Genomic DNA, 26,166 nt, shown 5'->3' on the forward strand with positions numbered 1-26,166 from the left:
ATATTCCCAGTAACTTCTTTTCCACCAACCAAACAATAGAATCTATCTTCCTGGTAACTACTTTTCCATGGAATTTCACTTCCACTTCCTTTCAAATATTTTCCGTGAACCAAACGGGCCCTAATAGGTTGAGAAAGTATCTGTATGCATAAGTATTACATGTAATAAATTCAATAATATTTAAAAATTATATAACCATCCCTCTCAACTAACTTAGCTAAACTAAGGCGACCTCTGTCCAATAGCATCTTGCCACCTGCGCTTCAAGATTCAGTTTTGCATAATTTTCTACAAAGTTTGAAGTTTTATACTGTCCAGTTGCTATCATCTGAACACACACAATTCAGCAGTTTCTCTCATTCATACCCAAAAAAAAAAAAAAAAAAAAAAAAAAAAAAAAAACCCTTAAAAAGTTGTTCATCAAACAAAACCCACCATTGCACAACAACTGAACAACCCAAACCTATGACAACTGACACCAAACAATCCTTAGCTAACGTTTAAGCAACCTCGTCGATCTTCTCCGTTTTCCGTTTAAATTGTACAATATGTACTCTTATAAATTTTATATTTTCTTGTGCATTGATAGATAATTAGTTCTAATATGTTTAATCTAAAGTTCGATTTTCTTTTTTCTTTTTTCTTTTCACTAAATCAATAAGAGTTGTGATGGGGTATATATTCTTGAAAGTACATTATGGAACATTATTTTCATTTCTACCGGTCATCTTCTTTTGACATATGCAAAGTTTAAGCAACCTCATCGATCTTCTACATTTTCATTTGAATTGTACCATATGTACTTTTATTTTATTCTAAATTCTCTTGTGCGCTGACTGATAATAAATAGTTCTAAGATGATGGTTCTAAGGTTCGACTCACCTTTTTTTTTCTTCCCATTTTTTTCCTTTTCACTAAACAATACATGTTGTGACGGGAGGCTTATACTATTCTTTTTCACTAAATTAATTTGACAGTTAGCTTAATAACTATAACACTTTAAATTTTACTCTTCATGAAGGTAATTTAAATTGGATTACTTACTATCAGATAATGATTGCAAGACATCGTACATATAAGGATGTATGATTTGAAATGACATTTATTACATGATGAAAAAAGGGTATAAGTTATGATGAAATTGGAGAAATTTGAGGATGACAATGTGGTATGGAATGGACATATTTGTCTGGAATCCCCTTGTCGCCCAACCAAACGACACCTTAGTACCTGAATGGAGGCGTGACACAGTCGCTCAAAAATTCCGTTCTGAATGACAAAGGCACAAAGACGAAGAGTTCCCAACCTCTTTTGCCTCTTTATCTTTATCTTTATCCATCTTTTTTATTTTATTTTATTTCTTTGTTAAATTCCCAAATGGTCCCCGCCAATCTTTATGTCTATTCCCATATTCGCCCTCAGAGTTCCTTCATACCACCACTTTAGAGCGCAGATCCCTCCCTCTAGAAAATAACCTTATATGAACAAGTGAACAACTCAGGATAAAATTTAAAAAGAAAGATCAGTGATTAAATCTTACTAGCGGCAGTATGAACAACATTTTAAAGTGAGAGAGATTTCTTGTCGCATAGTAAGCAAAAGTTGAGTAATCATAATTTACATCTTCCCAGATTGTTCTGTCGGACCGAGGCGTGGGGAGCTATTAGGGATGAATTCAAACTTTTAGAAAGAAAAAATGACATTAGTCTAATAAATAAAAAGTCTCACATAAAACTTGTTTTTAATGATAAAGTGGATATTTAATTCTTGTTATAAATTAGACTCTTTTACAAGTGTACGATTTGATTTTGAGTCTCGAAGAAGATATATAGTGTGACGAAGTGAAAATTTTGAATTAACAAAACAAATAATTTTAATTTTAGCTCCGAAAAGAGTGATTAAGTATGTGAAACATGATTTTTATACAAAAATTTAATTCTTGTTAATACTCTTTTATTTAATTAAGCCTGTCACAGAATCTTTTTAGTGCAATTTACATCCTCTAGGTACGTTATTACATTGAAATGAGGCTTATTCAACTTATATATCTTCCTATTGATGTTTCATGTTTTCTTTTGTCACATAAATTTTTTTTTTTTAAAAGTAATAATCTAAGGGCATTTTCGTCATTTAGATTTATATATAGACAGGAAATGAGGAAAACATTGGAGAGAGACAGAGAGAAGACGAAGGAGAGAGACAGAGAGAGATAAGGGAGAGAGAGAAAGAGAAAGAGATAGTGAGAGCAAACAGGGAAGGAAGAGCCGTTAATTTCCGTTAAAAGTATATGAAGCTGAGCCATGGCGTCGGACCAAGAGATAGCGGATGGGGTGGAGGCTTTGCTCCGTCAGTCGGACCCTAACGCCGTCATTTCGCTAAACGGCGTCGTACAGCAGCTCGAAGCTAAGCTCGGCTTGGACCTCTCCCACAAAGCCGGCTTCATCAACGACCAGATCAACCTCATCCGATCGAAGCCGCAACCGCCGCCGCCGCCGCCGCAGCAGTCAAGGGACCATTTTGCCCTCCTGCACCACCAACAGTTCCCAACCTCCCAACCAGAACATTTCTATCCCCATTTTGCCCTGCACCAGCAACACTACCAGCACGGCGCCGTCCCGCCGCCGCCGCAGCAGCTCCGGCCGGCGGTTCTGCAGCAGCAAGCTCCGCCGCCGACGGTAGTTAGGTTCACAGCTGCTCAGAATGTAGTTCAAAATGCCGCTCAAGCTCCTAAAGAAAGGTTCAAGCTACGTTTATGCTTGTCTTAAAATAATTAGACCTAGAATTTGCATTAGTGTTGAATTACAGTATTTTGTTGCTAAAATCCCCATTCTTTCATAATCGTAGCTGTAATTACGTTTTCATTGTTCTCTGCTAAGGTTTTAAGGAAACACAATAGTCAATCCTTAACTTTCCATGACAGTAGCAACAAATAGAGCAGTTGCATAACATGTTCCTTAAAAAAAAACTGCATATAATGTCCCAGCAAGATGGTCGGGCCGTTGACTGGGTGATCATAAAGTTACAAGCTCCGCTCTTAGGGAGTGGTATGGCCTATTGGCCCTTTTAGTTTGAGCCGGTCAGTTATGGACAACCTAGACTGGCTTTAGTATGGGAAAATATAGTCCCAGCCAAGATGGTCGGACTAGTGACTTAGTAACCAAAAGGTTATAAGTTCGGCTCCCGGGGTATGACCTATTGCCCTTTTTTGGTTTAAGCTGGTAAGCTATTGGCAACCTAGATTGGTTTTATGCCCTGTTTGGTAAAATAGTTAGCTTAACCGCCAATTTTGACTTATTTAACCAGTATTAGCTATTGGACTTGGTTAAGAAATCAATATAAGTGTTTGGTTAATTAGCTTTTTGTAAATCCAAAATGCTAAAATTCAAAAAGCTGTTCAAAGCAACTTTTTTAATTAGCTTTTTGAGAAAAGAAATTATACCAAACAACTACGGAGTATTAGCTAATAGCTAATTTACCAAACACCTCTCTACAATCAGTTAATATTATCAACTAGTTATACCCTAGAATCCAATCAGCTAACAACTATTTACCAAACAAGACCTTAGTCTTTGTGAAAATATGGGGATGTATTACATCTTCCCCTTTCGTATACACTGCAGGGTAATGGAGGGTTGCATTAGGTTCAAGTGTTCAACCTTGAATATACATGTCTGAAACTTGATCAGTGCTGAAGTTTCTTTTGTTTTTGCTCATTCATTTCAGTACTACTGCTGGGACCAAAAGGAGAGGAGGAGCGGGTGGACTGAACAAAGTCTGTGGTGTATCGCCTGAACTTCAGGCTATTGTTGGTCAGCCAGCACTGCCTAGAACTGAGGTCGTGAAGTGCATAGACGAAAAACGTCTTTATGTGAGCGTGATGTTGATTAGAGTAAGGACTAATGCGCATTTCTTTTTCCAAACCAGATTGTGAAGCAGCTGTGGGCATACATCAGGAAACACAACCTTCAGGATCCCGGAAACAAAAGAAAGATCATCTGTGATGATGCCTTGCGCATAGTCTTTGAAACGGACTGCACTGACATGTTCAAGATGAATAAGCTGCTTGCCAAGCATATTCTCCCACATGATCCAACAAGTATGTACAAAACATACACTCTGTAAAAGATTACCTTCCAAGCACATTGAAATATGCGGTAATAAGATTGCTTTTGTGGGTTTTGCCTTATAAATTGTCTATTAAAAAATTGCAGAACAACCCGAGCAAGCTAAGAAATTGAAGGTTGAAACTAATTTGGAACCAGATAACACAGAATCTGCTTCACCTTCAGTGATGATATCAGATGCTCTTGCCAACTTTTTTGGATCTGAAGAAAGAGAGATGCTCCAATCGGAGGCACTCAGGCGTGTTTTGGAGTATATAAAGGTTAACCATCAGGAGGTATGTGGTGGGTTTTATGCAATTTCAAATTTCAGTCTCTTGGTTGTATACATTTTACTATGTGTTTGCAATAATTCAAAGAATTAATTGCACACTATTACACCAGCAAAATAAACTTTTGTGCTTTACCCGAGGAAAAAAAATGATTAAAAAAAATAGGTGGGAGTAACTACCTGATATGTTTGGTCTTCCGCATTGAAATTAGGTTAAACATCCAACCTTAAAATGATGCTCCATTTCGCCTTACCTCCCTAGCCCAGGAATCTGTAGTTTTAGATCCAATCAGAGCATCTTCCTTTGATCAAGATTCCAATTTTTGTTCCATCTGCAATATGGTTGTTTATCCCATTTTTAGTACCCGCAAGATCAAACCTACCTCTGTCTTCTTGGGCTTCCAAACACACTTGGGGCCTGTTTACTAACTGGAAAATTTCTCTAGTTTCTGGAAAACTGGAGAATTGGAGAACAGAAAACAAGCTAAACATGTTTACTATATTTCCACTTTTTGTTTCTCTATGCAACTCATGTCACAATATAATTGGATCTTTGCTGGTCTGAGAAGTTCTACGGTTATTTATTTATTTATTTATTGCTGTTTGTCTGGTCATAGGACTCTCCAAATTCTACTGTAATTCAATGTGATGCTAAGCTTCAGGAGCTTTTTGGATGCAAAAGCATTTCCACTATGGAAATACCCGAGAAGTTGGTACGCAATCATTTGTTCCAGCGACAATGACTTCTGTAGCAGAAAACGGTAAGCAAACAACCTTTAAACATTAGTTCATACAAGTTGATCATACATGTTTGGACCTTATTATGCTTCCTTGATTATAAGTATGGACTTGGTGTAGTGGTCAAGTGCCAGTCCTCGACTATTATAGATCACTCGGTCTTGGAACAACCTTCTAGAAAACCGTGGGCCATTGCATATATACATATATATCTGTTGTCATAACAAGCGTTTTATTCTGGTCATCTGTGAACTCATCCCTACACGATTTTGTCCGTTTCTTTTCCTGGTGAAGTTCGTTTATAAGTAAGCTTGACTGCAGTGAAACATACTTCAAGCCATGGCGTTTTTTTATATTGTTTTGCAGATCTATTCGGGGCTGTAGCCTGTATCCGTCTAGTTGATAAGATATAACTGATGATCTGAAGCTGTACTGTATTTGCTTTTAGTTTCCCTAGCTCGTTAACACTGTTAGAATCAACCATCCAACTATGTATCCTGGTCATATGGCTATAATCGTTTTAGAATTATGCCAAAGGCCTCGGTTTAGGTTTAAGTTGCCGGTCTTTAGACGCTTCTTGTAAAATGTGTATCATCATCGTCCTCCATTAACAGAATTGGTAGTTTCTCTGAAAACCTTGGGATTTAGTTGTAATGTCTTGTTGCAAAGTAGGGGCCGTTTCGTTTCTTGATTCTATCGTTATGTGTGAATATCGTGATTCAAACAATCAAAGTTTAGCGGATCTGTGTATCGTAATACATTTTCTGCAATCTGCATTATCTTCCAAACCTTGTTCTATGCCTTAAGGTACATTTAGAGTTTACAAGAAAGAATATGAATGCTGCAATGCAGAGAAGAGCACAGAGTGTTTTCAAAGTCCTCTGTGTTTTATCTCTCACAGGTTCTTGAGAATTCATCTTTTCCTTTGCATTCATCAACAGAGACCTCATTTTCTGCACAAAAACAGCTCTTTTCACTTATGAGTTCATGTTTCTAGGAGTATGCAAATTGTATACCCGTGTCAATATCAGGTTTAGTCCTCGACTTTGATGACATTCAAAACTATTGGTGGAGAACTAAATATGGAAAAATCATCTATTGAGAACTAAGTTTGGTATTAACTCTTATAAACTGCTTACCAATCTAAGCGGCTCCATATGAAGGAGTGGCTCGATAAACATCTCCACGTTCCTGAATTACCCGTATCTAGCATTAGCATTCAACTATGGCGAAACGGATAATGCTGTGCACCCCTTACTTTTACCACTCACAAACCGCCACTCCCTACCACATAAGATTATAAAGATTATAAAAAGAAAAATTAAAATTAAAAAGAGAAAAGAAGGAAAACTAATGTCTAACGTTTTGTCACGTCATGAATTAGTTATTTTGTGAGTGGTAATTGTCGGGGTGTTCAGCATTTTCCTGACAAAATTGGCCAATAAATATAGAGCACCTGCCGTTATTCATACCTTATTGTCACTTTCCCTTGATAGAGATGGCACATGATGAAGCTGAAACCTTTTCCCAGAGGTGCATGAGTCTTTGTGCATTCTGCAACACAAGATATCATATCAGAAAATGTACAGACACCACCATATTTGCAGGCAGGTTAAAACTGCACAGAAACTTAGGACAATTCCAGTCAAATTGGTCAGACTGTTGACTTGATAACCTCAAGGTTTCAAATTCGACTCCAGTGGGAGTGGCCTATTAAACTTCTTAATTTGAGTCAGTCAGCTATGAGTAACCTAGGTTGATTTATCTTCTTGTGGTCCTTTACCTGTTAGGGTCACAAGGTAGGATTTATTACTTTACATAGTACACATTCTCGAATAATGACTGCAGGTTTTCCTCGTTACTCACAAGGCAGGGTTTACCGCTTTACCTAATGCACATTCTTGGATAATGGCTGCGGGTTTCCTTCCCCGTTACTCACAAGGCAGTGTTTACCACTTTACCCGGTGCACATTCTCGGATAATGGTTGCGGTTTCCCTCATTACTCAAAAAAAACTGCAAAGAAATGAGATTGGCTACCTAGTTTCCATGAAATGCTAACATCCATTCCATCATGCAGTGAGGGCTGCACCACAAACTCAATGTTGTTCCCTAAGCATTTAATCAGAGAAGAGAAGAACTCTAGTACTTGCTGCAGAAAGTATTCATGAAACAGCCTGTGAAAACAATCATACTACTGCAGAAGGTGAATGCAGTTTTCTTGTTCTTCCTGACAAGCAAAATATGCTTACCTTCTTGCCATGGAAAGCCCGAAATCTGTACACAAAGTTGCTTATGCATCGACATTCTTCCCCGATCAAATCAGAAACTTCATCCATGTTCTTCTGTCTGATTGCCCTGTAAAGCCTAAGGACTGTTTCCATAGCTCTCTCATCTCTCTCTGAACCTTCTGAGTCATTCAAATTCTTGCATGCAACTGGCAACAGCCTCTTGTTCTCCGAGAAGATGGTCTGAACAGACGAAGCTAATTTATTCGATTGAATTATTCCCAAAGATTCATATGCCAATGATGATGATCTCTGTGGAAAAGGGCTCGTTTTGATCAGGAGAACGCATGGCTTTCGTTCTTGATATGGAACAGAAAACCAGTTGGGGGCGATTTTCGTGGGAGGAGGAGAGGGCATTACAGAGATCAAATGCATAAGAAAACCAGCAAGATTGAAGAAACCGAAATCATGATTAATTGAGATATATACTTCATGTGTTACGGAGAAGATGGATATCTCAAAGGAAATGGTTTTCTCAAGAAAAGATTTGCTTTTACAGGAGTAAAGCAACACAATTCTCCATCTGCAAGCTTGGAATCTTGAAATAACAGATTTGCATATGCATAATGCATTAACATGGCCACCAGAACAACTCTTATTAGGCATTCTATCACAAAACAAAAGCAATTTAAGCTGCCTTTGTTGTTGTCTAGTTTAATTTTCACTGGTTTTCAGCTAGAATTTGATGAGTTTTTCACTATAATATTCATTAATTTTGGACTTAACAATGTTCGTTGTAGAGTTACATTTACCTACACTTGCGTCGAAGTTTAGGGTATAGCTGGTTTAAGCCGCTCTCGCTAGGAGTCAAACTTTTAACCAACAGTCTGACCAACTTGACTGGAGTTGTCCCGTCATTACTGGGTTTGATGAGGGTGACAAAGGATCAAACACTTCAACCTTGTAATCACTTCTTGAACCATTAATCAGACACCGAGTCTATGTCCAGGTCGGGGTCCAATCAACCTTCAAAAGACTTGACGAGGTCCCATCTATCATTGCTCTTTTTTTTATCATGTTGGCTCGATACGACATAAATTTATGTAATTATACTGTATTTTCTTTCATTAAAAAAATGGGTTTTTTACTTTTTAGGACAATTTAGACATGGTGTAACATCATATCAATGGGCAGTACATATATACATAATTTTTTGCAAAAACCTGAAACAGTTTTTGAGGAAGCTGCTGCAGCCATAGCTGCTAGAATTTGCCAGCTCTATTTCAGCGTTTAAACAGTAGCGGAGACGACGACAATCACATCATTCAAACGTTTGGGTCATCATTTCGATCAGAACTAACCAATCATGCATTCATTCATGTTCCGACCTAAAACACTCTTTCTTTTTCGAGGTCGAACCAGACCATGATACATGCCATTGTCGTCTCCCTCTCGTCTTCGATCACGGAGTTGATGCTTCTTCCTCTTTCTAATTCGACATTCGAATACGATGCCGCACAAAATTACACCCATCCCTGTCGTGGGGCCTCTATTATTGACAGGCCTGGATTCTCGGGGGTAACGTGATCGATGGAGTTAGCTAGTATAGGTTGCTTTTTTTTTTTTTTTAATCAAATACTTAGGTGATCCCGGCCACAATACAGGTACATCACGAATCACACAATGAGCCCTCCAGTCAAATCCTAGTCTTCATACATAAGAGATCCAATTCACACATTTCATGTGGGATTTGAACCCTGCCTTAAGTCATAATCAGACAATGAACCACTACATTATGCCCGTGAGACTAATTTTTTGATACATTAGGTAAATCGCAAGTTGTTTATCCGTCGTAAGATTTTCACCCCTGCATTTACACTTTGTGCACAAAGATCTTTATCTCTTCTGATCGGTCAAGGTGTCTTAATGATCTTCCAGTGAGATATGAATCTTTACAATATCACTAGATTAAGATTTTAAAGTCGAACCAATTTAGCTAGCTAGGAGGCTGTTTTCCGCATTCATTGGATTGGTGAAAAGTGAAACAGTTATAGTATTGTTTGGATTGGACCGGGAAGGACATTGTATAATTCTGCTCCTTTTTTTTTCTCTCTCTTTTTTTGTTTTTAAATAAAATTTTTTAATTCTTTTCCTGTACAATAATCAGCATATGGTTAACTTTGTAGATAAAGGATAGTTTTAGGAGCATCGGGAAGGAGTGACAGCGGAAGGTGGATAACTCGGGAAGGGGAGAGATGGCCTGGTGCTAATTCAGTGTTGTTGTTTTTTTTTTTTTGGGTATAATTGTGTATATTATTTGAGTTATAACCATACATACGTATTACACATAATTGTACCTAATACAAAAATACTTATATTAGAGCTACAATTGGGGCCAGAGCGGCTAGCCAAACAAGCCAAATCTTATGAATCTGTATGTTCTCAAGCCCATAGAACCTCAACACCAAACAGTAACTCAAACCATCAATGTTTATGGCAGGAATTGAACCCCACCTTCTCATACACTAGACCAATGTTTGGGGCTATTCATTTTATATTTGATTAAGGAACATGTTGATTTTCCTTCCTGATATTTGATTATGAAATTAAAAATGTTGATTTTTCTTCCAAATTTCACCTCCTTACATGACAATATTCAATTGTGGCTCACTTTATATTTGATTAAGAAAAATGTTTTTACATTTCTCATGCTCTAGCATCCCTCCTTACATTGCTAAATTATAAGGCTCACTAAATGAAGAATGTTAAATAGTCAACATAGTTTCCTTGCTAGATCGTAAAATTTGGCATTTTTCAAGTCAAGCAATAAAGTAAATGCATGAGGTGAAAAAAGAGAAAAATAATTTAGTATGAATGTATGATTATTTGATTAATAAATATAATAGTTTCATTTTGTTGACGCTAGATAGGGATCAGACTGTGAGCATAAATATAATATAAACATAAACGTGCAGTCCAACTATCAGCTTAGACTTTTAGTTGGATGGAACACATGATTCAATTTGGTATCAGAGCCATGCAAAAGGTCATGGGTTCGATGGGTTAGAATTTCCGTGCCACCCGAAAAAAAGACTATGGTTCAGGTGTTGATTGGAGCCCATCAAAGTCATGGATGGAGCACATGATTCAATTCAGACCACCAATCCACAATAGCTAATGAATAACAAACAAAGTAAAATTAGGAGAGAAAAAAATCATTCAAACTCATAACCCTTTTTGAATTTTATTTTTTTTAAATACAACTAAGGAATTGAAGTTACTGTGTTAGAGATCGAACTTGTTACTTAACCACAATATCTAATTGAGTGGATTCAAAAACATGTTTGAGAACAAATTAAACTTCAAACATTCTGAATATCTCCGAATTTTGAAATGATTTGGTTGGGAAACAAGCCATCTACTTTTTGGCTGCAGAAACCTAGCTGGGATCACTTTCAAAGGTTTGATTGCCTGCCATGAGAGTGGATAATAATCAAAAGACCAGACATGTGTTCTACAATGGACCAACTTGAGTTTTCTAAAGTTGTATATATAAAGCCATATGTGCATGCACTTGTCCGATCCAACGGCCGTAATTCATGCAAAAAAGTTGATGATGATGAGGAGCAGTATGTAGTTTCTATTACTACTACTTCTCATTAGGTTTGCAACAATCTTGGAGCTAAAGTAATTTCTTCTTTCCATGCACTCACTAGCCACCCTTCATTGCTTTTTCTTCCTTTGGTTTGGAAAGTCAACCCTAGGGCCATCACGGTTGCACATTCCATTCACTATGGATGTATTTTTTTGGAAAGTGCTGGTTGGAATGTGGTTGGGATAAATTGTAGTTTAAGTGATTGTCGTGTTAACATTTTTAAATTAGAGAAATTTTATGCTTAAAGGTAAAGAGATTGACTGGAACCATAATTGGAATAATTCAACTATTTCAATCTTACTGTCACCACTTTAACTGTTCTCCATAAAGAAGCGCATCATGGTTCATTCTGTAAGTAGAGATAGGATGATAATTGCTTGCATGGACAGCTCAATTGGTCACAGGGGTGAAGTTTGGGAGGAGATCAGGGATCGAGTCTCATCATCCACAGTGTGGGAGCAACATCTCAAAGTGAAAACCTCGTTAAAAGAACATCTCAAAGTGAAAGGGGCACAAATTAATTTACATCGTCCTAGATGTGCTTTGTCGGGCCAGGGCGTGAGGGTCCTAGAGTTGGGGATTCAACCTTTTGGGAGAACGATGATAATTGGTTATAACAAAATTAAATTTTACTCCTTTTTTTTTACAACATCCAATATTTCACCACTGTGAGACTAAAGATTTAACCCAAGTCACACCCACAGAATTTAACTCTTACCCAATAAAATATTTGACCCAAAATTCTCTACTATATATAATGTACGCATACACAAATTAATATTCTAAGTTCTAACCTTACAACTGCATTAATAACTAGCTAGCTTAGTTTATTAATGTTCAATCTGTCTTAACTTGTTAGGTTTAAATTTTACTATAGTTACCATTTAATCTGTAAGTTTTGCTTTCGATTTATGATAGGTGAAGTATTTTTGAATTGCAAACAATTAGTAATTGGGCATTAAATTAGATATATTGTCACCCCTATGGAAGGAAGTGAAATTGGCAAACATTATCATGATTCATGACAACGTTTGATTGGTTGACATTCATGAGAGCGACATGCATCATTATCTCTCACCTTATCTTATATATGGTCTCTACTCTTTAGACAACAATACTTCCCAACACCATTTCTCTATAAATACCCAAATAGCATCCACTATACTCACACATATATAATCACATCTCTTCCTCTTAGCAATGGATTCTCGGCGTTCACAACCAAAAATTAACTACCAACTGAAATAATTGAAAATAGTTAGGTTGGATGATGTATCAAGGCCGCTCTTACCCTGAAGACGAATGAATGGGGTAAATCACAAGATGTGTCTCAATTAACTTCTAGTAAAAAGTAAACTTATGGATTTTGTTTTTAGATGACGAGAAAAATTTATGGCCACTGCTTAAAGGTGTGTGTATTGGTAAATCCTGTATTGTGACCCTAGTTGATAAAACATTATCCTAGGTTGCTTATAGTTGACCAGTTAAAATCAAGAACGCCAATAATAGGTCAGTCCTGTTAAACTTGTAACCCTATTATTACAAAGTCAACAATCTGACTAGCTTCACTGAAACTGTCCCAAAATTTTTAAATTTATTTTGAATTAATTGATTTGAATTGTGTACTTGTACCACGAGGCTATATAGTCTCATGGAAATACTCGGTTGTTCTCACATCAATTTCACCTCAATTTTTTCAAATGCTCACAATTCTCGCAATTTCAAATGCTACCATTTCAAGCTCACCAATAATATCACTCTAAACTGATCATTACTATTCAATTCTAGAGCTTACCACTAGCGTTATCCCAATTCCCAAATAAAGTCTTAAAAGTATCATTACACACATAAGAGTGCACTAATTCAAATTAAAGAAATTATATATATATATATATACTGGTTCAAATGAGGACAGGACTTCCCGTGCGGTCGGTGCGAATTGCACCTTTAGGTATGAATAAATGCACAACACAGTGTTCGAAAATGCACCAGAACAAAATGCATAAATGCCCCACAAAATACACCACACATAATGTTGCATTTTCGAACAATTTGTGGTACATTTATGCGTACCTAATGGTACGTGACTACACAGCTTCATAGAAAGCACTATCCGCACAGAAATCTGACCCCATATATATNAGTGAAATTGGCAAACATTATCATGATTCATGACAACGTTTGATTGGTTGACATTCATGAGAGCGACATGCATCATTATCTCTCACCTTATCTTATATATGGTCTCTACTCTTTAGACAACAATACTTCCCAACACCATTTCTCTATAAATACCCAAATAGCATCCACTATACTCACACATATATAATCACATCTCTTCCTCTTAGCAATGGATTCTCGGCGTTCACAACCAAAAATTAACTACCAACTGAAATAATTGAAAATAGTTAGGTTGGATGATGTATCAAGGCCGCTCTTACCCTGAAGACGAATGAATGGGGTAAATCACAAGATGTGTCTCAATTAACTTCTAGTAAAAAGTAAACTTATGGATTTTGTTTTTAGATGACGAGAAAAATTTATGGCCACTGCTTAAAGGTGTGTGTATTGGTAAATCCTGTATTGTGACCCTAGTTGATAAAACATTATCCTAGGTTGCTTATAGTTGACCAGTTAAAATCAAGAACGCCAATAATAGGTCAGTCCTGTTAAACTTGTAACCCTATTATTACAAAGTCAACAATCTGACTAGCTTCACTGAAACTGTCCCAAAATTTTTAAATTTATTTTGAATTAATTGATTTGAATTGTGTACTTGTACCACGAGGCTATATAGTCTCATGGAAATACTCGGTTGTTCTCACATCAATTTCACCTCAATTTTTTCAAATGCTCACAATTCTCGCAATTTCAAATGCTACCATTTCAAGCTCACCAATAATATCACTCTAAACTGATCATTACTATTCAATTCTAGAGCTTACCACTAGCGTTATCCCAATTCCCAAATAAAGTCTTAAAAGTATCATTACACACATAAGAGTGCACTAATTCAAATTAAAGAAATTATATATATATATATATACTGGTTCAAATGAGGACAGGACTTCCCGTGCGGTCGGTGCGAATTGCACCTTTAGGTATGAATAAATGCACAACACAGTGTTCGAAAATGCACCAGAACAAAATGCATAAATGCCCCACAAAATACACCACACATAATGTTGCATTTTCGAACAATTTGTGGTACATTTATGCGTACCTAATGGTACGTGACTACACAGCTTCATAGAAAGCACTATCCGCACAGAAATCTGACCCCATATATATATATATATATATATATATATATATATATATATATATATATATATATATATATATATATCCTGGCAAAGGTTGGAAAGAAAAGAAAGAATTGAAGAAGAAAAGAAGAATACGTAAAATGTTTTGGACGGCTAACAATCGGAAAGAAATGGACTTGACATGACACCCAACCTTATTGTTCGAATGTATCAATCATATCGATCTAATGTGGTGAAACAATTGAAGTAAACTGTAAAGAAGATCTTGTCGTTTTTCAATGAACACAATACTTGCTAATACATGAAAAATAAATAATTTATTTGCGTCATAAGAAAAATCTACAGTCATTATTTGAAGGACACTAAATCACAGAGAAGTGAAATATATATTATCCGCCTTTTCATCAATACCTATTTGAAGATTATTCTTATTTTAAAATAAAACATTTACTTAAAGAAATTTTATTGGTAGGCAATTGGATTTTTTTTTTCTAACAAAATTATTATCAATTTTTTTTTTAATTAGGTAGCTAAATCTTTTGAGATGTCAATTTCATCCTTAAAGTGATCAGTAATTAGTTATGAAAACAATTAATGCCTAATTTCTGTTAATAATATGTTTTCTAATAGTGTTATTGCTCTTTCTTTTTTTTTTTTTTCTATGACCGGGGAATTCAAAATCTATACCCAAAAGTGTGCATGTGATAAGTCACGCTTCTATGTAAAAATTCGAAAATCACACATGAAACTTAAACAACACTAGTAATAGTGTTATTACTTTGCAAGGCATAAATGCCACGTCTCTTTCTGTGTTACAAAGTATTATTTGGTAGTGTTGCTAGCCGTCTAGCACGGTTAGCTTAGTTGGTTTCTGAGTGGTAGATTGTTGGCAAGGACACAAGATTGAGCTTTGACAGTCGCAGTGTAGAAATTACACCAAATGTGGTAGAGCAAGTACTAATACGTCCTCCCACCTAATGTGTGATGTTATGTGACCATGATTTATTCCTCTACTATTTTGTCGGGGATGCTGGGGTTAGGGAATTTTATTTTTGTGGGTAAGTATTATTTGGTATTGTTGCCTAGGAAGAAACCATGATATGTGTTTTGCTCAATATTTGATACAACCTTAATTCCTTTTTTGTTTTGTTATTATTCTTACTTTTCACCTATGCCTGGCTAAACTGTTTTCTCTTTCTTTTTTCTTTTTCTTTTTTCCCCCTTTTCCTATTACTTTTGTGTTTGTCTCTCTTTTTTTTTTTTCTTTTTTTTTTTTGAGGGGTTAATTTTCATGTGTTGGATGAAACCTCTAAGGGTTTGATGCCTCTTTATTTTTATGATCTTGTTGACTTGATGTGACATAATTTTATAGTATAATGTTACTTCTTTATCTTCCGTTGTATGGAAATTATTACTATTAATTGAAAAATTGTAAGGGTATGTTCTAATATAATGTAAATTCACACTTATAATGTTTTATATTTAAGGAAAAATAAATGTTGAGATAACTTTTTAAATGAATTTAAACAATAGTTCGACTTTAAGTCAATAAAAGTTTATTATAATTAATTAACGTAAATAAATAATAATGTTCACAATAATAATAATAATAATAATAATAAATTAATAATGGCCTGCACTATGACCAGATCATGCATGTTCCCTTAATTGATGAGTGCTTTACTTTACTAATTACTAATGCTTCACTGAGTTACCTTTCACCAGGCAGGCTTAATTGCTATATGAACACTAATGAATACACATTCAATTAGATCAATGTATTGCGCTAATCATAGTATTGAAGATAATATAATTCGAAGCATGCCTTGCTGCAATTAATTCCTAATCTTTATCTTCTAATGTGACAATAAAAAAATTAATTGTTATCCCAAAAGAGATGTTAATTGAGTTGGTGAAACATGATTGTCGTACCTAAAGTTCACGAGTTCAATTCTTAACAACACTCTCTCGGTCGAGGCCGTTACACAAGGTCTTTCTAATGTAATTTAATCAAGTATTAAAATTTCAATTAAATAATGACACGTTAACCCATGAGAGTATGGATGAAGTTACGTGAGGCTACTATAACTTAATCAGAGATTTCAAATTACTTTGTCACCTTTTAAAGTTATACTTGCCACAATATTAGTGCACCCTGGCCAGGGGATAATGCAGGTTCACTATTGTTTGTATATCCAAAATAGTAAAATTGAGTGTTTAACGTTACATAACAATTATAGCTCTTAGTATATAGGTGACATATATATAGGTCAATGGGATATAGGCTACATGATTTGGATGATATTGTGACTCTTTCACACTACATTATGGATTCGATTTTATTGGAAGAAAAAATTTGTAGAATTCTTTTTATTATTTGTAAGGTATTAATTCACATTATTTATTTAGAGGTATAGTACTATAATGTGGTTTTTTTAATAATTATTAATATTCATCGTTTAATCATGTAATTGCATGCATCCATAGATATATATATAAGATCTTAATTTGTTTTTTCACTTATAGTTTCGAATTAGAAAAAAATTAAAAATACACATTAATTTTATTTTTTTATAAAAACAAATATGTGATATCAAGTAAGAATACAAAATAAGATTTCACACAATAATATATAGTGCTTGATTTTTTTAAAAGTAAATTTATTTTTTTAAAACTATTCTAGGGGTAGTGTTGTGCATGTTGTGTTAGCTTGGGTGAGCTATGTGTTCAAATTGTGTTTTCAAAAGTTTAGTGAAATAGATGCAAAGCAAAGAGTTATCAATACACTACATTCAATATAAGAATGTAGGCAATATTAATACACGACGAGTATCGTATGAATGCACATGGTTGGTACTCATACTACAATGATTGCGTAAGCTATTTGTTCACTGACCATGAGGATGTCGATATGGTGGCTAGAGTAGTTGGATAAGTCCAGAATTGGTAACGTAGAACACTAAGAAGCATAGAGATATTGAGTGAGTTTAAAAAAGATAGTGGAGGGTATTTAGTTATTTACGCTATTTTGTCGTGGATTGATGTTACCGTGGTTACCAAATTGCCATTCGGAGCATTTTTCCTTATTAATATCTTCCTTAATTAGCGCTAATTAGTAGATTATGTGATCTGATCACATCCGTGATTGTCTAATTTCAATGGTCCTAATTAGACTGTAGTTCTCGCCTTAGACGTGATTCTCATGAGAATCGGACTCTACATAGCATTCGGTTCATATGAGTTGAATGTGTGTGTGTGTGTGTGTGTGTGTGTGTGTGAGAGAGAGAGAGAGAGAGAGAGAGAGAGAGAGAGAGAGAGAGAGTTGAATAGTACTACATACATCTACTACTCCACTTTATACTCCCGACTGATGTGTTATGCTATAATTGATCTTTAACAAAAAAGTGGGTCACTGTTTTTACAAAAAAAATACTATGTGGTGTTTGGTAAATAGTTGTTAGTTGATTGGGTTAGTGGGTTTAACTAGTTGATATCATTAGCTTATTGTAGAAATATGTTTAGTAAATTAGTTGTTAGTTGATAGTTGATTACATGCAAAATGACTTTCTCAAAAAGCTTATCGAAAAAGTTATTTTGATAAACTTTTTGAATTTTAACATTTTGGAGCAATAAGTTGTTACAAAAAACTAATTAATCAAACACTCATATTAGCTATTTAACTAAGTCAAATAGCTAATAGTGTTCAAACAAGCCAAAATTGACTGATAAGCTAACTATGTTACCAAACAGGACTATGTACTCACAAATTCACTTCATACTCTTAACTTTTTTATGTAGACAACTTTTTTTGGACCCATAAAATAAAAATGTCCTATTAATTCTTGCTGCATCGAAAAATATAATTGATAGAGTAGAATTTGGGAGTCCGCGCAATAAGACTCATGTTTTTATTCATTTATTTTAATTTGCCTAATAAAAGTTGTACACATATGTAGTATGTGTTCATACTAGCACACGCCACTCACTAGGAATCGAATTTGTGACCTCTTACTTGTGAGGGCCATAATTATGTCACTTGACCACAAGGTCTTTGACACATCTATCATTTTCTAAAGAGTATTTCTACATGTACTCTCATTTTATATTTCATTTTTCAACTCACTATGATGTGACATGCTTTAATTGCTTAATATAAATGGATCATGATTTTTATTCATTCTTTTTATTTTTTCTCTAATAAAATTTAAACACTTAAGTAGTTAGTAGGATTGTAAGAGTAAAAGTTGTGAGTAAATTTTTGAAGTAGAAATAATATTTTTGTTTTCTAAATGAGTATTAATGGGAATAGTTTAAAAATTAGATTTATCATTCTTCTGGGGACACAGATCAGAGACAAGTGCGGTGGACGAAAATCCAACGTGGCAAATCAGAAGGGCATGGGGAGTGGGACCCGAAACGGGATCTGTGGTACCTGGAAAGCATGAAAGAGGGGGGCGGGGCGGGGCCCAAGCGGGCTAATCCTTTACGAAAGGGGGCGGTCGCCAAAGCCGAAATTGGATTGAAAAATGATGGAAAAAGGAGGCCGCCACGTCAGAATCATGGTATATGGTGGGGGCCATATTGACGGTAATGATCGCAGTTTGTGGGAGGTGTGGGGCCCCTCCCCACCGGCCTAGGTGTCATTTAGTTTGGCTCCTTTACCTTGATGTCCACACTCGACATCAAGTGGGCTTTGTTTTCAATTTCCTAAACATTCTCATTTTGACCATCTTGGTAAAAAGTATCCAAGTTAAAAACTATACAATCCCATTTGCCATTTCACCCTCCAAGTATATATCGGTGGAATAAGGTGGAAATTGGTCCCTGAACATAATATGAAAATATAATTAGGTCATTGAATAAAAAAGTGTAATTATGTTATTAAACACTCCAAATATATACAATATCACTAGATAGCAGGTTACCATCAATTTCATCAAATTACCTTCTTACGTGGATGGTGAGTTAGTATTTTTAAATAATTTTTTATAATAAATTTTAAAAATAAAAATTTTAAACATTAAAAAGAATTTAAAAAAAAAAAAAAAAAACCGTCGGCCACCCCTTCTAGCTCCTCATCCTTCGTCTCCGGTTGGTCTCTGGTCTACGTCTCTGACCGGAGATGAAGACAGGTCCTTCATCTCCAGCGGAGAGGAAGGAGGAGCGGGGAAGGGGAGGCTGGCGGCCACCCGAGCTCAGGATTTTTGTTTATTTTTATTTTTAAAGTTTATTATTAAAAATTATTTTACACTTTTTTATTCAATGACCTAATTATATTCAGTGGCCTGATTGCATTCGTGTTACGTTCAGTGACCAATTTGTACGATATTATTGTATATGTCCAGGATATATTTACTTATATCTAAACATTTAAGACATAAAATTTGAAGTAAAATAAAAATGCATGTAATAAAATTTTAGATAAATAAGACAAGTAGTACTCTTCTATATATAATGAGTAATAGTAAATGTATTCTTTGAGTAAAAATATTGCTGGCATGACTTATTGCGATTAACTAACTATACAATTAAAGAATTATCTGATTTGACATTATTATAATGATTTAAAATACATAAAAATTAAAAAAATTATTTTCTATGATAATATGTCTACAAGGTTTCCTATTAAAACAAGGCATGCTATGCAGCATTCCCCTAATAAGCCTTATAGTATAATTTGTTACAGAAAACTAATAGAACAAGATTAAACCATTAAAAAATTTATGGGATCATTAGTATAATTTTCGAAATGAGCAAATATTTCGCATTAAATTATCAAAATTTATTATTATTATTATTATTATTATTATTATTATTATTATTATTATTATTATTGTAATATTTTAATTTTAATTTTACGGCTCTTGCTCTATACAAAAATAATAAATAAATAAAAATTGGCATGACCCATCACTACCTTTTAGAGACAATTGTGAATAGTGTTACACTGTTATCTGGGGAACGATCGTCTAAGAATAATGATTTGTTGTATGCTTAAACGAGGACCATAATCTGCATGGGTTTGCATGATGCATCATGTTGGTATTATCGATGGTTTCCACGATCCAATTATTTTACCTACAATTTTTTAAAAATATTCTAAATTTATTTATTCATTTTAGAAGGTTGTTACGACATGATTTTCTTGTTCACGATTTTTACATTTTTGAATTTCTTATAAGGAATTATGCCTTAACTTTATCCGGATGGGTCACGATTACCTTATATATAATTTTCTGTCACATTTTAGAACTCGTCTAGTGGAATTATGCTTTAAATTTATGTTGACACATCAATATTGTTTTGTATATGGTCTTCACATTTTTGAAACATTAATGTAGAATCATGTTTCAACTTTGTAACGGCATATCAGTCTATCACGCTTATCTTAATTACAGTCTTAACATTTTTGAATCACTCAAGTGTAATCATGCCTCACATTCATGACAACACATCATGATTACCTTGCATAAGGTCTTTACCTTTTTGAATCCTTCCAGTGAAATCAGGCCGCCCCATGTGACTTTATGACAACAAATCACGGTTACCTTGTTTATCGTCTTCACTTTTTTGAATACCTCGAGCGAAATCGTGCCGCTCCAACTTTATGACAACACATCACGATTACCTTGCATTTATTTGGTCTTCAGCTTTTGAATCTCTGGAGTCTTGAGCGAAACCGTGTCATCCCATGTTACTTTATGATTACAGATCACGATTACGTACCTTGTTTATAATCTTTATCTTTCTGAATCCCTTTAATAAAATCGCGCCGTCCTTGGCGTCCCATATGACTTTATGACAATAGACCACTGCTACCTTGTTTACCGTTTTCACTTTTTTGAATCCCTGAGTGAAATCATGCCGCCCCAATTTTATGACAAATAGATCACACTAATATTGTTGGACTAAATTAATTTCGTTTCATGTAATTAATAAAAACATAAATTAAAAATATTACGTAGTATTAAAATTTACTCTCTTTTTTAATCAATTAATTCGATTGAGATCTCATCGAAAGCTAATTTAACATAATTAATTAATTAAAAGTATTAGAAATGGTAATAACATGAAAGCATGATGATGACAGCCCCCTGCATGCCCTACTGCACAAAACACACAATAAGCCACTCGGGGAAAAGATATGATAGCTGCTATCTAAAATGGCCACCACCACCATGTGGTATTGCCATTTTTTTCCTATAGACAATAGCATTTAGACAACCAATTATCAACGTACAAAAAAGGCTAAATTAATTAATTAATGAATAAAATATTATATTATAGACTAATTTTCCTATGTCACACCATAAATAAGTTATCATTTTAAGGAAAATTCTATAATAATAATACAAAATTAGAATACAAAGTCTATGCCCCGAAAGTGGTGGTCGAGTGGGTGGACCATAGTTCTCATATCAGAAGACTAGACATTATATTGTTGTCAACATCTTCTCAGTCGAGGCATATATATGGTTTAATTTGCAAGTTATATTATTACACTGGAGTGAGATTTAATTTACATAATGCAAACTCGCAAGTAGTGATTATAGAGAGAAAAAAAATACCACGTCTGCTACTATAAATAAAAATGTATTGTGATATGTTTATAGTAAAAGGCAATCCATTTTATTTTGGCATTGTAAAATTTCTTATTATTGTAATATTATTTCCATTATTTTTTTTAAAGCATTATTGTACTATCACATGAAAGTTGTTGAATAAACATGCACGCCATGGTGTACTTAATAACTATTGGAAAAGGATACAATGTAAAAAGAATAGGAATGAAGTGTCAGACTATATATATATATATATATATATATATATACACATATGGAGCGTCTATATCCGGTGCATTATATTTGATACGGGTGACCAACTTAATCAATTTTATAATTTTAAAATAGATAATAATTATGTATAATTTTGATTTGTTTTCAATATTTTTCTTCTTTTATATCAATTTATGTTGTGCCTTTTCACATTGTGAAATCTTCTTTTGTACCCGCATTTTTTAGTTTAATGTATTATTATTTGTGAAGTATTTAATCATTTTTAACTTGAAATGAATTGTGTGTATATATTAGATGGAGATATTATGGCAGCATTTATTTGTTCCATTGTATTCTCTTATTCGAGATTGAATACTTAGTAATAATAATGCTGTTAATTAAAAATTTTAATTAATTAAAATAAGAAAAAAATTTATAAAGTAAAACCATTTACAACTAGACAAGGGGCTTTAATTTGTACTCCTTTTATGTCAGTGATGTGAGATGTCAATTTGCCTAATCTAAAGATTCTTTAATGAAGTGATCCCATCCCTCAAATTCCATTTTTTTTAAATAAAATTTTTAAATAATTTTTTTTTAAATTTTTAATTTTTTAAAAAATTAATACAGTTGGTTTGACACCTCTATATAAAGCTCTCAGATTGGTCATTTCTTCTCATCAGCCAAAGAAACTCACAAGCAATCAAGTTGCATTGCCACCTTTCCTTGCTTGCCCCCATTGCACTATTCTTTTCCCATCTCCTTCAAACCTTCCAATGGCCACTGTTGAGGTACTATACTCTCTTCAGTACTGGTTTTGCATTACATATTTCTCTTCTTTTTCACTTGAATTGAATCTGCTGTCTTTGATCCATTAATATGATGAATAATTTGATCATCTATGATATGGTCATCAACTGATATGCAAATCATGCTATGTTTTCTGTGTTTTTTTTTGGATGACAAGGAAACCCACTCACTACCCGGGAGTCTGTATCCAATTTGTTTGACCCTAGTCTGTAAATAACTGCAAGGTGGTCCAAACGAGCCTAGGTTGTCCTTTGGCTCAAATTGATCAATTAGTCATTACTTGGGAGTTTGTATCCGATTTGTTTGACCTTAGGCGGTAAATGACTGCAAGGTGGTCCAAACTAGTCTAGGTTGTCCTTTGGCTCAAACAGGTCAATAGGTCATTTCTGATGGGAGTTAAATTTTTAATCTTATCAAAGTCTAACTAACTTGGTTGGGATTGTGATTTGAGCTCAGTTTTTAACCATTTGATGATTTCCCATGTCTTAGAAAATATGGCTAAGTTTGATCAATGGAAGATCTGTTGTTTTTTTGGGTGTTGATTCATGATCTTGATGGTTCTTGAAACTAAGATGAAAGTTGGCAATGATCTGTGTTTCTGGCTTCTTTTCTTTTGGATTAATCAATGATTTGCAGCTTCTTGGCATTTGATCCATTGTTGTTGCTTCCTTAAACTGCAGGTTGAATCATCTCCGGCAACAATCGTAGAGAATGTCACGCCGGAAGTTGAGGTGAAGCCAGCGCCGGAGGAACCAACGGCGGCGGCGGCGGAGCCTGAGGCGGTTGTGCAAGAAGCAGAGCCGGAAGTTACAAAGCCCGAGGAGGAGAAGCCAGCAGCCGAAGAAGAAGCCGAGGCGCCGGCTGCCGAAGTCGCCGTCGAGACTAAGGAAGCGGAACCCGAAGCGCCGGCGCTGGAGCCGGCTGAAGAGAAGGCGGAGGAGCCGGCTGCAGCCGCCGTACTTGAAGAAGCGGCTGAGGTAAAAGAGCCAGTAGCCGCCGAGGAGGAAACTCCGGCGGCTGAAACCAAGACCGAGGAAGCTGCAGCTCCGGCTCCACCGGCTGAAGCCGTCACAGAGGAGACCGTAGCCGCCGAGGCTGCGGCGGAGGAACCCGCCGCCGCCGCCGCCGCTGAAGTTACAGATGAGAAAGCTGCAGAGTAAATTGATGGTGGATGGTTGTGCTGAGGTCTTTTTAGACTTTGCATGTCTTAGAGTTAAGGTTGGGTTAAGTTCTATTTATATTTGCTGCTATTATGCTTTTTTATTATTATTATAGCGGCGGCGGCGGGTTCCTCCGCCGCAGCCTCGGCGGCTACGGTCTCCTCTGTGACGGCTTCAGCCGGTGGAGCCGGAGCTGCAGCTTCCTCGGTCTTGGTTTCAGCCGCCGGAGTTTCCTCCTCGGCGGCTACTGGCTCTTTTACCTCAGCCGCTTCTTCAAGTACGGCGGCTGCAGCCGGCTCCTCCGCCTTCTCTTCAGCCGGCTCCAGCGCCGGCGCTTCGGGTTCCGCTTCCTTAGTCTCGACGGCGACTTCGGCAGCCGGCGCCTCGGCTTCTTCTTCGGCTGCTGGCTTCTCCTCCTCGGGCTTTGTAACTTCCGGCTCTGCTTCTTGCACAACCGCCTCAGGCTCCGCCGCCGCCGCCGTTGGTTCCTCCGGCGCTGGCTTCACCTCAACTTCCGGCGTGACATTCTCTACGATTGTTGCCGGAGATGATTCAACCTGCAGTTTAAGGAAGCAACAACAATGGATCAAATGCCAAAAGCTGCAAATCATTGATTAATCCAAAAGAAAAGAAGCCAGAAACACAGATCATTGCCAACTTTCATCTTAGTTTCAAGAACCATCAAGATCATGAATCAACACCCAAAAAACAACAGATCTTCCATTGATCAAACTTAGCCATATTTTCTAAGACATGGGAAATCATCAAATGGTTAAAAACTGAGCTCAAATCACAATCCCAACCAAGTTAGTTAGACTTTGATAAGATTAAAAATTTAACTCCCATCAGAAATGACCTATTGACCTGTTTGAGCCAAAGGACAACCTAGACTAGTTTGGACCACCTTGCAGTCATTTACCGCCTAAGGTCAAACAAATCGGATACAAACTCCCAAGTAATGACTAATTGATCAATTTGAGCCAAAGGACAACCTAGGCTCGTTTGGACCACCCTTGCAGTTATTTACAGACTAGGGTCAAACAAATTGGATACAGACTCCCGGGTAGTGAGTGGGTTTCCTTGTCATCCAAAAAAAAACACAGAAAACATAGCATGATTTGCATATCAGTTGATGACCATATCATAGATAGATCAAATTATTCATCATATTAATGGATCAAAGACAGCAGATTCAATTCAAGTGAAAAAGAAGAGAAATATGTAATGCAAAACCAGTACTGAAGAGAGTATAGTACCTCAACAGTGGCCATTGGAAGGTTTGAAGGAGATGGGAAAAGAATAGTGCAATGGGGGCAAGCAAGGAAAGGTGGCAATGCAACTTGATTGCTTGTGAGTTTCTTTGGCTGATGAGAGAAATGACCAATCTGAGAGCTTTATAGAGGTGTCAAACAACTGTATTAATTTTTTAAAAAATTAAAAATTTAAAAAAAATATTTAAAATTTTTTAAAAAAAATGGAATTTGAGGGATGGGATCACTTCATTAAAGAATCTTTAGATTAGGCAAATTGACATCTCACATCACTGACATAAAGGAGTACAAATTAAAGCCCCTTGTCTAGTTGTAAATGGTTTACTTTATAAATTTTTTTCTTATTTTAATTAATTAAAATTTTTAAAACAGCATTATTATTACTAAGTATTAATCTCGAATAAGAGAATACAATGGAAACAAATAAATGCTGCCATAATATCTCCATCTAATATATACACACAATTCATTTCAAGTTAAAAATGATTAAATACTTCACAAATAATAATACATTAAACTAAAAAATGCGGGTACAAAGAAGATTTCCAATGTGAAAAGGCACACATAAATTGATATAAAAGAGAAAAATATTGAAAACAAATCAAAATTATACATAATTATTATCTATTTTAAAATATAAATGATTAAGTTGGTCACCCGTATCAAATATAATGCACCGATATAGACGCTCCATATGTGTAATAATATATATATACTATAGTAATATAGTCGACTCTTCATTCCTATTCTTTTACATTGTATCCTTTTCCAATAGTTATTAAGTACACCATGGCGTGCATGTTTATTCAACAACTTTCATGTGATAGTACAATAATGCTTAAAAAAAATAATGAAAATAATATTACAATAATA

The 26,166-nt window shown here is 35.3% G+C and overlaps 4 protein-coding genes across 6 annotated transcripts in view; 3 read left to right on the top strand and 1 right to left on the bottom strand.

Annotated features, from left to right (window-relative positions):
- Positions 1-26,166, top strand: part of LOC116027221 (sterol 3-beta-glucosyltransferase UGT80B1) — a 713,221-nt gene that overhangs the window by 671,560 nt on the left and 15,495 nt on the right. For both annotated transcript variants that reach the window (XM_031268711.1, XM_031268717.1), the window contains exon 16: positions 5,355-5,359. In XM_031268711.1, coding sequence (XP_031124571.1) covers positions 5,355-5,359 — 5 coding nt within the window. The remainder of the gene's footprint in view (positions 1-5,354; positions 5,360-26,166) is intronic.
- Positions 2,194-5,824, top strand: LOC116027500. Its single transcript, XM_031269199.1, has 6 exons — positions 2,194-2,737; positions 3,724-3,835; positions 3,925-4,096; positions 4,212-4,399; positions 5,010-5,153; positions 5,497-5,824. Exons 1-5 carry the CDS (start codon positions 2,301-2,303, stop codon positions 5,133-5,135), a joined length of 1,035 nt encoding a protein of 344 aa, XP_031125059.1. The 5' UTR covers positions 2,194-2,300; the 3' UTR covers positions 5,136-5,153; positions 5,497-5,824.
- On the bottom strand, positions 5,833-7,431 carry LOC116027890. The gene is made up of 4 exons (XM_031269661.1): positions 7,381-7,431; positions 7,169-7,305; positions 6,603-6,684; positions 5,833-6,414 (listed from the first exon to the last, which is right to left on the bottom strand). Exons 1-4 carry the CDS (start codon positions 7,389-7,391, stop codon positions 6,354-6,356), a joined length of 291 nt encoding a protein of 96 aa, XP_031125521.1. The 5' UTR covers positions 7,392-7,431; the 3' UTR covers positions 5,833-6,353.
- The window catches only part of LOC116027749 (induced stolen tip protein TUB8-like), a 4,711-nt gene continuing 1,261 nt past the window's right edge, over positions 22,717-26,166 (top strand). Inside the window, exons 1-2 of one of the 2 annotated variants that reach the window (XR_004099995.1) lie at positions 22,717-22,843; positions 23,543-24,080. Coding sequence is in view for 1 of the 2 variants with exons in the window: in XM_031269492.1 (XP_031125352.1) it covers positions 22,829-22,843; positions 23,543-24,022 (495 nt within the window). In the remaining variant the exon portion in view is untranslated. Of the gene's footprint in view, positions 22,844-23,542; positions 24,113-26,166 lie in introns of those variants that run through there. The other variant, XM_031269492.1, reaches the window with a different exon arrangement.

Source organism: Ipomoea triloba, chromosome 1 (assembly GCF_003576645.1).
Source record: "Ipomoea triloba cultivar NCNSP0323 chromosome 1, ASM357664v1".
NCBI classification, from domain to species: domain Eukaryota; kingdom Viridiplantae; phylum Streptophyta; class Magnoliopsida; order Solanales; family Convolvulaceae; genus Ipomoea; species Ipomoea triloba.

Bases quoted from the DNA above. Each gene is read 5' to 3' on its own strand.
- LOC116027890 (XM_031269661.1), bottom strand. The intron at 6,685-7,168 runs GTAGCCAATCTC...CTTGTGTTGCAG, and splicing joins TAGCATTTCATGGAAACTAG to AATGCACAAAGACTCATGCA. The intron at 6,415-6,602 runs GTATGAATAACG...CTTATGTGGTAG, and splicing joins CAAGGGAAAGTGACAATAAG to GGAGTGGCGGTTTGTGAGTG.
- LOC116027500 (XM_031269199.1), top strand. From the start codon at position 2,301: ATGGCGTCGGACCAAGAGATAGCGGATGGGGTGGAGGCTTTGCTCCGT. The intron at 3,836-3,924 runs GTCGTGAAGTGC...TTTCCAAACCAG, and splicing joins CAGCACTGCCTAGAACTGAG to ATTGTGAAGCAGCTGTGGGC. The intron at 4,400-5,009 runs GTATGTGGTGGG...GTCTGGTCATAG, and splicing joins TAAAGGTTAACCATCAGGAG to GACTCTCCAAATTCTACTGT.